General features: G+C 39.8%; 1 protein-coding gene across 1 annotated transcript in view; it reads right to left on the bottom strand.

Annotated features, from left to right (window-relative positions):
* Nucleotides 1-13,256, bottom strand: part of LOC145417501 (glutamate receptor 1-like) — a 723,617-nt gene that overhangs the window by 23,510 nt on the left and 686,851 nt on the right. The window contains exons 12-14 of the mRNA XM_080286209.1: nt 12,411-12,505; nt 11,268-11,513; nt 1,193-1,302 (exon numbers count right to left, since the gene is read on the bottom strand). Of these exons, the coding sequence (XP_080142335.1) occupies nt 1,193-1,302; nt 11,268-11,513; nt 12,411-12,505 (451 nt within the window). The remainder of the gene's footprint in view (nt 1-1,192; nt 1,303-11,267; nt 11,514-12,410; nt 12,506-13,256) is intronic.

Here is a 13,256-nt window from a genome sequence, read left to right as displayed (position 1 = left end):
CTAGCTGTTGATGTGTCGTCAACGGATTTTTGCACTACTTGGATGTATTCTATTAACTGGATAACACTTTTGCTTATACCCACTCTACTGTATTTGAACATCATTTAGTCTAACCTAATACATAGCTTGATCCATATAAAGATACTATTTCGAGTTGTGGCCAGGGGTGGGCAATGCGAAGTGAGGTGTTATGCGTGCTGTCTCTCTCTGATCCCTCAACTGTGTGTGTGTGTGTGTGTGTGTTACTGACGAAAGGGATAATGAACGTAAAAAGAAATTAAAGCTCAATATACCATTTCATGGAAATATACAATATTTGTATTTTATCTCGGCTTGCGGCCGAAGAGATAGAACCAGTACGGTGGTGTGGTAGAGAGAGAGAGAGAGAGAGAGAGAGAGAGAGAGAGAATGCTACTTAACAACTCTGAATCATCAAACAAGTCCTCACAGTAACATTCAAGCCATGCCATTTCGAGATACACATAGATCATAAGATCTACATAGTTTGTTATCTATGTACAGAACACCTCTAATGTTTCTTAACTGTGGTTATTGAACAACTTGAATGATTAGTAAATAAGTGTAAAAATACTAGCCAGAGCATCAACAATAAAAAAATAAAAATAATAATAAAAGGGTAGAATATAGAAGAAAGATGATAAGGAGTTTCGGTATAGTCAAGCCCTTCTCTGTGTAAAAATCTTTAGGGTGTGACCAACAAACCAGGCTTCTCCTAGAGATGCTCCCAATTCTAGAAACTGGACCAAAGAATCTGTATGGTCCACCTATCTACGACACTGAAATTTACACTGGACACAGGCCATTCCTTTATATGAATACTCCCAAAAATAAACACAATCTCTCTCTCTCTCTCTCTCTCTCTCTCTCTCTCTCTCTCTCTCTCTCTCTCTCTCTCTCTCTCTCTCTCTCGTGATTCTGAAACAACAGTTATTGTCTCACAACTAACATTAGAAGAAGAACACAAATAGAAAAAGAAATATTTGTATGGGCCCCTGTAGTATGAATATAACCATTTAATTCTCACAGCTTCTTGCCAAAATTCCAATACTCTTAAACATCTTCAGTCACTGAGTTTGTCTGTCCTCTATTGTACGAGTATACGCCACACTGCTTAGGAAACAACAGACAATAAGCTGTGTACTGTGTCGGTGTATATGCTTCTGTCCCTCACCTTGGACATAGATCAGTGGCCTGCCGCATCAACGCCCCCAAGGTGAACCACAGGCAGTTGCAGATGGTGAAATCGTTGCTGACACTTGATTTGCTGAATATCTCTATCACCTGCAAGAGAAAGAAGGTAAGTTAGATGCTTTCTTATTCCTCCTCCTCATCCTCTTCATCTTCATTATTACTATCATTATTATTGCCTGCCTTTAGAAGGCAGAGCGATAATGTTTTTGCCTGTGTGTGTGTGTGTGTGTTCCCATTACATCATATGAACTGTCAAGGTCACCAAAATGGCTGCCAAAGGTCAACTATACTCGATTCCACGGAGTTCGATGCACTGATTTTGCCAGTCAAGGACAGATGGATATGGTAACACTGCGCGATACACTTGGGCGGTGATTGGTGGATTTCCGTTGTGTTTGAACGCACAACAATTTGATTTTGTATTCCAACCAAGGCCCTCATTGATTTGTAAGATACCGAAAAATACAGATACAAATTAATGCAGTGATATCTTTAATAATAAATGTGCCGTTTAAATTACTAGAGATAAACCTGAATGACAATGATAACAAAAACTAAGTCGCGACTGTATGCATACGGACAAGTCAGCGACTATGGCGGGAATTCAGACATTCATAGCGAGGTGGTTCCGAGGTCCTGTGAAGGCTCGAATGTTTTTCCTACCACTACTACACAGTGTCACAGTAGTCTACATCATGCCCTTCATTACCTCATCTGCTAATATACAATCTTACCCTAGATACGCTTACCTTGTCTTCTAATAATTATTTGTGTGAGCACACACACACACACACACACACACACACACACACACACACTGGGGTTAATACATGCTATTCTCAATATACATAGTGTACATACACATTTTCATTACCTTCATAGGTAACAGTAGCTTTAAAAATCTGCATTTGTTTGTATTCCCAGTCAAATGCAGTAAAATTATTTCTTACATGAATATGTTTGGTGTTTGATTTTCCCTAACATTTTCGTATCATAAGAGACAGACATACAGACAGACAGACAGACTGACACCCTATCCCAGGTCACTATGCACCCTCTCCTCAAGCATGTTTCTCTGTCCCCGCGACAGAGAGCCGGGAAAATAATGAATTACATCACTGTAGAATGAACCGAATTTTTGTTAATGGTGGAAGAAAGGAAAGTAAGATAAAAGCAGACCCTATGAGAAAATAATAGTTGAACTCTGCTGCTATAATAAAACCGCGTGCAGTGTGAACGAAATCAAACATAATGAAATGAATTTAAATATGTCGCTGACTGTTGTCCGTATGCATCCAGTCGCGACTTTACTTAGTTTTTGTTATCACTGTTGTTCAGGTTTATCTCTAGTAATATAAAAGGCACATTTATCTTTAATGATATCGTTGCTTTAAACTGTATCTGTATTTTTCGGTATCTTACAAATCAATGAGGGCCTTGGTTGGAATACAAAGTCAATTTGGAGCATGTTCAAACACAATGGAAATACACCAATCACCGCCCTAGTGCATCGCGCAGTGTTACCAAATCCACCTGGCCTCGGCTGGCAAAATCAGTGCGTCAGACTCCGTGGAACAAAGGATAGGTTTTATTGCCCATCTTTAGCCCGATTATTTTTCATGAATAGCTTCAGCCATCACCTTGAAACCTTCAGGGTATCAAGATGTGACCAAAATCTTGGACGAGCTCGAGAATGGGCACTCGGGCTCAAGGTCAAGGTCATCAAAATGGCTGCCAAGCGTCAATTAGTTTTTATCATCCGCCTTTTACAGCATTATATCTCATGAACGGCTTGAGCTATTAATATGAAACCTCCAGGGTATCGAGATAAGGTAAAAATCTTGGCCGAATTTGAAAATGGGCAGTCGAAGTCAAGGTCAAGGTCAAAGCCACAAAAATGGCCGTCAAAGGTCAACTTTTTTTTTTTTCTTCTCGTCCGCATTTAGCACCATTATATCTCATGAACGGCTTCAGCTATCAACATGAAATCTTCAGGGTATCAAGATATGACCAAAATCTTGAACTTGGCCAACAGCATATTCTGGCGGGCTATTACCATTCGGCTCCCGAATGCTTTTCTTTCATTATTATTATTATTATTATTATTATTATTATTACTATTATCATCATCATCATCATCATCATCATTGTCCGCCTTTACAAGGCGAAGTGATGATGCTTTTGTCCGCCTCTGTGTGTGTGTGTGTGTGTGTGTGTGTGTGTGTGTGTGTGTGTGTTCTCATTATATCTCTTGAACGGTTTGAGCTATCAACATGAAACCTTCAAGGTATCAAGATATGGCCAAAATCTTGACCGAGTTCGAAAAATGGACACTCGGGGTAAAGATCAAGGTCACCAACATGGCTGCCAAAGGTCAACTATTTTTTTTTTTTTTTTTTTTTTTGCCTGCTTTTAGCACCATTGTATCTCATGAACGGCTTGAGCTATCAACATATAACTTTCAGGATATGACCAAATTCTTGGACTTGGCCAACAGTATATTCTGTAATTAGCATTCGCCTCCCAAAAGCTTTTCTTTTAGTAGTAGTAGTAGTAGTAGTAGTAGAAGTAGTAACAGTAGCAGTGGTTGATGCAGAAGTAGTAGTAGTATCATTACAATTATTGTTATATTATTATTATTAGTAGTAGTAGTAGTAGTAGTTGTAGTAGTAGTAGTAGTAGTAGTAGCAGCAGCAGCAGCAGCAGCAGCAGCAGCAGTAGTAGTAGTTGTAGTTTTAGTGGTAGAAGTAGAAGTAGTAGTAGCAGTAGTATTATCACCATTACGAGTGTTGTTATTATTATTATTATTATTATCATTAATGATTTATTTATTCGTTTTGCTGTTATTATTCTTGTTGCTGTTGCTGCTCCTGCTGCAGTTAGAGAGAGAGAGAGAGAGAGAGAGAGAGAGAGAGAGAGAGAGAGAGAGAGAGAGAGCACTATTTTTTAGCTGAAATTTTGTGTCTTTGTCTCTAGCTCCATATGACATGTAAAATTTCCCTGCTTGAGGAGCACCAAACTTTGAATTTCTTCTCAGCTATTGAACTAGTCGTGGCATGTCATACCATTTTGATGTGTCAATAATATTGCCTTCCACTGGTACATCACATTTTTCCTTCAAAACAGCTATATATCGCCAAAAACACCATCTCTTTCCCCTCAGCCATTATGCCAAGCATGACTTCTCATACCTGCTTAAACTTTCAAGAAAACTGCCTTCTAAGCGTACAAGTCAGCACGTCCCCTACCTCCACAGGAAATAGCTAAATATTGCCGAGAATGGCCAAAAATTCATTCTTGCTCGCTCAGACACGCTATTATTATTATTATTAATATTATTATTATTATTTGTAGGTGGGGGCGCTCACCATCCACTCACTCGATGTAGTGCTACTTTGGGTGTCTGCGCTTTCCTCTCTTCCTTCTTTCCTTTTGTCTTTCTTTCCTTCATTATTTCCTCTTCCTTCTACGTACGAGTGACTTTACACTCCCTCTTTCGTCTTTCTTTCCTTCATTCTTTCCTCTTCCTTCTGCCTATAGGTGATTCTACACTGAGTGACATGCCAAATGGTTTCTTGTACACCAAGAAACCATTTACTATGCTGGGTGGTAACCACATAACTAAATTATGACACGTGGTGGTTTAGTAATTAAGGCTGTCCAATTTGATTCAGCTGGTGCAGGTTTATATCCAAGGGATGGTTGAGGTTTATTGCTCACATAATGCCACTCAGGGATGAGTAAGGCTGGTCGCTGTCATCTTTAATGTCAGGGGCAACTTGCCCAGGCCCGACCTCCTACGATTCTCATGGGGCAACAGAGGATTGGATGATGGATGAATGGACGGATTATTATGATTATTATCATCGTCATATGCAATAGTAGCCTCCTTCAGCATCTGTTTGCCTATACAGACAGTCCTCGATTTACAAGAGGGTTATGTTCTGATGGATCCATCGTAAATCGATCTGGTCGTAAGTCGAATATGCACATACAGTAAAGTCTGTCAGTAGTCTGATATACAGTAAACATTACGAAGTCACATCTTATGCAATACAGTACTGTCAAATGTCAGAGATACAGTACACATTAGGAAGTCACATATAATACAATACAGTACTGTCAAAAGTCAGATATACTACGCATACTACAAAGTCACACATGTCCAAACACTTTTAAAGTTAATAATATGCATAAATACTGCAAATAGCTGTAACCAGAAAAAATAACTAAATATATATATATATATATATATATATATATATATATATATATATATATATATATATATATATATATATATATATATATATATATATATATATATATATATATATATATATATATATATATTTAAGTGTAAAACAGCAGTTGCATCAAATTATTATTTTTTTTTTTAATCCTCTACGAACACCTCAGCTGCCTTCACATAGGAACTAGCAGCCTCAACACTTGCCTTAACGTTATGGAAGAAAAAAACGGCTTTTAACCCGTGGACTGCACCATGCCTCACGGAGGAATGAACCAACACGCTGTGGCATACACCTTATGAATGAGATTTTCAACAACGCACCACAAAGGTTCTAGAACCATGAGCGTAAAACAAAATTTATGGTGTATTAGAGTAACTGGTAGTTCTCATTCCCAGCCCCTATCTTGAGCCTAGTTGCTAAGTAACGACAGCAACAATTACCCAAATGCACTTTGTAACGTATTTCCCACAATATTATGACCCCAGGCAAGGCAGTCATGGGTAAAAATTGTCTGGAATATAATGAAAGCTAATGTAAGATCAATAGGAGGTAATGGAACATATGTAGGGTGTAAATAATGGGTGTAAAAGCAGCTCGTATTGCAGCGCGCAGACTAAGCTGACAAACCACTTGGCAAGCGGGAAGCCTGGTGACAGCGTCAGCCTGTCTCTTCTGTCCCAATACACATTACTCGCTCTCTCTCTCCATCCAGCTAAAATACTATATTTATGATGGAAAAACATTCGTAGCAAAAACTGGCACTGTCTTCAAAGCATAGTTTCATATTCCTGCAATTTCTGACAGTTATTTCTCCAAAACTATACCGATTTCAAAAAAAAGAAAAAAAAAAAAAATGAGTAGATGAACACTGCAGTTTCCTAACCACTGCTATACATTTCATGGAAATCTGTAACAGTGACCAATATTGCCATTTTGTTGCATCACAGGGGATGTTTGCATGACCCCTCACCGCAGCCCATGGGTTAAACCGGCATAAACCAGCCATGACTAGCATTAATCTGCATATCACATGGCCCACACACCCCTCTTACATTGCAAAAAGGAAACAGACTGTTTAGTGTGGGCTTGAGATGAAGCGAGTGCATACTTTGTAGCAAACTATCATACACGTGATATACGTATTTTTGCAGCAAAGGGAAACTGTTAACAGCAACATATAACAACAAACAACACATTCAAATATCAATAACACAGTTGTTCATTATAGCTGTAAAGTATTACAGATTTTATATTCAGTGTCACTGTTCATACCGCTGGCAGTGCAATCAGTTTTTTATTTGAGCGAGCCTTGGGAACGCTGCCTGACTTCGTACTTAACCCCCTTTGGCCATTAGCATCGAACGATGTTTAGCCAACAAATGACCGCAGGCATCGTTTGAGCGCGCCTATAAAAAAAGGCGAAAATTTTTGGGAAGTGAACGAACGTTCTGAACGTGTTCAGACTGACCTACACCACACTGCCATACATACATCCCATCAAGCAGTTCAGAGCCTGCTGCTGTATTGAGTGGTTTTTCGATTTTTTTTTCGCTCCTGGCCATGCCTTAACAAGCACAACTACACCCATTATCTCAACCCACACAGAAAATATCTTTTTTGTCCTCTCTTGCAAAACACACACAACCACCCTGTTCACGATTATGAAATAATACAGGCACAAACCAAAGAAAAATACATTTTTGTCTTGGTATCTTTAACTATTTGCTCAGGGTTGCTTTACGGGTTTGGATTTTTCGATGCAGTGCGACTTGTAGAAAATTGTGAAAACTTTCGGGAAGTGTACGAACATCTGAGACATGAGACTGACCTTCACTTCATGCTCTCACCTCATGTGTCAGTTCACCACCTGCTGCCGGAACAAGTGGATGTACGATTTTTTCGCTCGCGGCCATGCCTAAACACACATAGTTACACCCATTACCTCGACCCAGACAGAAAATATCATCTTTCCCTTCCCTTGCCAAACCTGTTTACGATTATAAATTAACACAGGCATAAACAAAAAGACAACAATGAAAGAAAAATAATATTTGGTATCTTTACCTATTTGCTCAGGTTTGTTACACTGTTTTGAATTATTTTACATATTGTTTTGCCTTTTACAAGCATAACAGGAAAGCTTTCTGTGTTCATGTGATGCTTACGTGGGTGAAAAGGCCTTCCCTTCCTGCTAAACAGCTCGTGTGAGGTGCGAATGGCAGGTTGTCTCGCAATTCAACCCTCACTGTCTAGCCTGTACACTCAAGAGACGACATTTATCTCGATTAAGTCTGAAAATTGACACTCTCGCCTCCCTTTTCCAACAAACTCCACCACCCAGGCTACAAAAAAAAGTCGATACTACTATAAACACAATAAACAATGAAAATTTCAAAATAAATTCATAATATAATTTTTTACATTCAAACCTCGCTTATTAATTTACTGAAAAACTTCAAAATACACATATATAGTTATTCATACCTTTTCAGCACCACTGACTGTTTTTTTGGTAAAAAAAAAAAAAAAAATGCGATGTTGCATCTGCAACACCTAGCGTGACTAGTATCAGCTGCCTAAATTTACGCAACTTTCGCATTCGATTGCATGCCCCAGGATGGGTCTAGGAAGCTGAAATTTGCACTGCCAGGTGTGTCGGAACTTCCTCTTCAATACGGCAAGGGAAAAAAAATCAATTTTCGAAACTTCAGAAAATGGCCTCAGCGTCGGCCAGAAGTGCACGTAAAATTCCGGACCACGGTCATTGAGGAGTTAAGATTACGACTGCCGTCGGTTGCAGTGTGGAGGAACTTGTGAAGGATTTATAAGGCCTTCTTCATAAGAGCAAATTGGTCGTAAGTCAGATGGTAGTAAGTCAAGGGCTATTTACGTACTGTATACTATGGTAAAATACGATGGAAATGACACTCGTGACCATTTTCAATTGCGTAATTAACCAGATATTCATAAGCCTAACCTGGTCATATCCAGGGAATAATATGGATCCTGCCAAGGAGCAGAGACTCGCTTAAATATTTAACAACTGAATTTTATCATGCTTACACAGAATAGTGACCTTGTACTTAGTCTTCCTGCCTCTATATGGGTCTCCTAAGCTTGATGAGTTTATTTGCAGTGACGGGATTACAGTCACCAATATCGCTTCTAACATGATTTTTGTCTTAGCTAGGGAAAATCACCTGCAGGAAGCAAAAAAAAAATAAAAATAAAATAAAAATTAGAAAGAAGTGGTAAGGTCTATTATGAGGCACTGGCATCAGAAGGTCAGTTCAACCTACCACCGGAGACTGGCTACGTGGTGGTTGGAAGTTAACTTATTTTGCTGCGAAATTTTTTTTCCATTCACTCCGAGATCATCAAAATATGTTATATTAGCCCCAAAGTGTTGACACGTGGTTTGTGTGTGTGTGTGTATGTTCTCTAGAGGCCAATATGCAACACTCATCAGTGCCTATGCCCCAACGTTTGATTCTGAGGACACCTTCAGAGTAATTCCTGTTATGGGTCTTTGGATACAACCGTTCGCTCAGTGATATGTAATGACAAACTAATCCTATTTGGAAATGTTAATGCCAGAGTGGGAAAAGATAACCAGCTCTTGCATGGCATTACAGGCTGCCATGGTTTTGGTAACATGAACAACAATGGTCATCACCAACACCATTTTTCAACTTAAGAATAAACGCAAGACCACATGAATGCACACACGATCGAGACATTGGCACTTAATTGACTGTGTCATTGTAAGGCAGGGAGATTGATGAGTTCTTATAACTCGAGCTACGAGAGGTGCTGAGTGCTAAACAGACCATAACCTTATAGTCACCAAACTGCAACTAGTCACACGCCCACAGATGCACCGCAGACCATCCACCAAGAAACTGAGCTGTAGTAGTTAAAGGATGTGGCAACTTGTAACACCTTTTGTAGCACTATTACTGACACGCTATCTCAGTGCTCACCACTTCATCCAAAAACAATGCAACAAACCTAGATGCAGAGTGGCTAATCATTTAGACATTGCCCCAGAGCACTGCAGAAGAAACACTAGGCGTCTCCACTCACTGCCATAAAAACTGGTGTAATTAAAATGCTGAGGGCATACATGACCTTACAGTGAACAACACTTAACAACTAATTGGCTCATCCTGGCACATAACCCCCAAAACTGAATTCCAGAATCTCAGAAGTGAAAACCAGAGTTAACTGTGTGACAAGGAGAACAAATGGTGGATTGAGCACGCAAAAGAGCTGCAGAGAGAGGCTGATGTTAAGAACCAACATGGGTTTAACATGTCCATTAAAACCATCCATGGGCCAACCAAACACAATAAAAACATTGTTCGATCAGACACAGGAAAGCTCCTGAAGAACAAGCAAGGAATCCTACAGAGATGGGCACAACACCTCAATGCCTTTCTGAATCAAAGAAACATGGTGGAGCACAATATCCATGATAACATCCCAAATGCCCCTCAAGCAGCAGGTCTCAATGTCCCACCTACACTTGTAGAAACTGTTGAGTCACCAACAAATGAATCCTGATGATGAAATAATAATCCAGTTCCGTCTAGATGGTAACGTACTGTATTTGATCACGGACGTCTTCAAGCACAATCAAAGACTGAAATAGCTCATTTCCTGCTGTAGAGTTACAGTATGCTGATGATTGTGCTCTCCTCGCATATACCTCAGAAGCCCTACAACTGTCTCTTACCACCATTTCGCACATATGCCATGCAGTTAGACTCCGATTAAATGTCAGTAAAAACAGAACTTACATCTCAGACAAACAGTGCAGCAGAGTCTCTTGCATTTCAGATAAATGACGAAATTGTAAAACAGGTGGAGAATTTTTACCTACCTTGGAGGTGTGCTCCACACAACATTGATACAGAAGTCCTTGCACGAATCAACCACACCTAGCCTCTTTTGTGCATCTCAGATCCACAGTCTTTGAAAACACCGACTTGAGAATTGAGACAAAAGTAGCATTATAAACAGCTGTATGCCTCTCCACAATCTTTACGGTGCTGAATCCCAGACTTCTTACCAACGTTGCATCAAACAGCTTGAGTCTTTTTACATCCATTGCTTACAGGACATCCTGGGACTCACATGGAAGGATAAAGTCCCTCACTCACTAGTTCTCCAATGGGTAAAATCAACCAGCATAGAAACCATGCTGACTAAAATATAGCTTAGATGGGTCAGACGTGTGTTTCACATGCCTGAGCACCACCTTCCCTCCCAGGTTCTTTATGGTCAACTCCCTGCAGCACGTTGCAGCCCAGGGGGACAGAAAAAGAGATATAAGTATCATATATGGACAACTCTGAAATAATGTTACATCATACCATAAGATCTTGAAACAATGCCTCTGACAGAAAACAAAGGCAAGCCTTTTGCAGCAAAATGGAACCATTCATCTCGAAGAAGCTCAGAACCTGGCTAGAGAAAGGTATAGACAATGAAGACACAACCAAAACACGGATCTCTTGGCAAACCCAGACTTGACATGTCAGCTGGGTAGCAAAATTTATGGATCCAGAATTGGTCTGCAAAATCACACGTTGGCACCAGAAACTGAGAAACACACCTTCTTAGTGAGTATATTAGCTGTCATTTTCCGTGGTAGAAGGTCAGCTTTAAGTAAGTAAGCAAGTGTGTGTGTGTGTGTGTGTGTGTGTGTATGTGTGTGTGTGTCATTTTATACAAAAGTCAATTCTCCAGTCACTTGGCCACCACCTTCTCACCAACACACTCCCATAAGCCACTCACCTTCCACTCGCTGGGACTGAATCTGGTGACGAGGAACAGGACGATGGATACCCCGACGTAGGCGAAGACGATGCAGGTCCAAATCTCGTGCGAGAGGGGCGACATGAAGCTGAAAACTCCTGGTTTCTCCTTGACAGGCTTCTTGATCATGATGGAGATGCCGTGGGTCATGAAAGGCTTGGTGAAGTCGATTACCAGTTCCCTCGAAGAGGTGATGGTTAGTGGCGCGATCGCTATGTCCGCCTCCTGTTGCCCACAGAAAGTGTGTGTAACTTGGGATATTTATTTCCATTATCATCAACATCATCATCCATCAGTGACAGCACACACCCCTTCTCCCATCCTCTACATTCCCTGACAGTACACGTCCCACAATATTCTTTGACAGCATACTCCCTTTACTCATTGACAGCACACTCACTTTCTAAGTTCTTCTGAATAAAATGGTAGCACACGTCCTCCTTGTCTATATATTCATCTTACCATACTCCCTAGCCCTCTAATGGTACATTCTATCTCATTAGTCGTTTCACTCCGTATCCTTCTAGATCAGGGCTATTCAAGTAATTTAGGAGTAGGGTCGGATTATGAAACTCAGATTGAGAGAAGAGCCATACATTTATTTTGGCTCCATTTTTCCTCTGTCTGATCCATAATTCATGTATAATTTGCTTTTACATTTTCCACTAAGCAAGTAAATAAAAAGAAAGATGCTAAATTTTCAGTCTTATTTTTGTTTAATTGCCTATTTGCATTCCTTTGAGTCGGATTTGGCCGGTGGGCCGCCGGTTGAATAGCCCTGCCCTAGAGATTCATTTCTCTTGTTACTCATTATCATAGTCCCAATCCCTCAACAGATACATTCCCATTCAATACTCACCATAGTCTCTCTCTTTCCACATTCCCCCTCACCACTCGCTCTCAACAGTACATTTTAATCCAGGTCAACAAAACATACTGATAGCACAATACAAAACATTTTATTAAAACAAAATTAACGAGGAAATATGAAGAATACTTTGTATTACTAATCCATCAAATAAGTCGTGAGCAAAGGTAGCAGAGCGCGGGTGTTCATGCACAAAATCAGTGAAAACAGGTCTGCCCGCCAACAGACTTTGCTGTACTGTATTGTACACTTACTTGTCTGACCAGCTCCCCCACCATGCCGTCCCAGCCACCGTATTGGCCATCGTTCTGGACACCGTACCTGTTGTCCTTCACAAGCTGTAGTGTGTCTATGGGAAATAATTAAAGTTCCATGATTAAGCGGATTATCATGAAATAATAAGCAATTATACCATCAGATGCCTGTGATACAAGAACAGAAGTATTGTATACGCTCATGACATAAATTTCTAAGTAACGAGAAAAATAATGAGTCTTACTTCGCCAAGGCATCCTCCTCCTTTTGCGTGTTTTTAATGGCCTTTACCATTGACCTTTTTTCTTTCCAAAATTAATCACACGTTCCTCTGGTGGGTCTCCATCACGATAATAATTAAAATCGCAAGAGTGACAGGATCAAAGTAGTGACAACGTAACCATCGCATAAAGATTACTCTCTAATAAAGCAAAAATATTTGTTTTATCTCAAATTAAGACAATAAAAATCTGAGTATATGCCCTTGAAATCAAAGATGTTTATCCATATTCCTCCTTACAATAACTTAACTCTGTCATCTTCCATGGACATCTTGATTATTTTATATAGACTACAACGAGAATTTTCTTCAGCTAAGGGCAGGTCTGAACTGACTCTTGTTTGGGGTAATCCTTGAACTGCAAGTATTCCCTGTGCAAAACAAAATGTTGTGGATTCAGCATGAATATTAAACAAAAGTACGTCCATGGCAGCAACAATGTTAATAAACTTATTTCTTTATCTTTTACCAACAAGATACCTCCAGGTCAACACTGAGAAATCGATTACTTATCGTCTTTTCTTTCTCTCTTATCTTCCTTCTTTTCTTTCCCTCTTTTGTTTGC

Source organism: Coenobita brevimanus, chromosome 110 (genome assembly GCF_032717465.1).
Source record: "Coenobita brevimanus isolate Jiangsu-jjx chromosome 110, ASM3271746v2, whole genome shotgun sequence".
Taxonomy (NCBI): Eukaryota; Metazoa; Arthropoda; class Malacostraca; order Decapoda; family Coenobitidae; genus Coenobita; species Coenobita brevimanus.
Note: the sequence above shows the minus strand (reverse complement) of the source record. Positions and strands in the feature narration are given on the sequence as shown.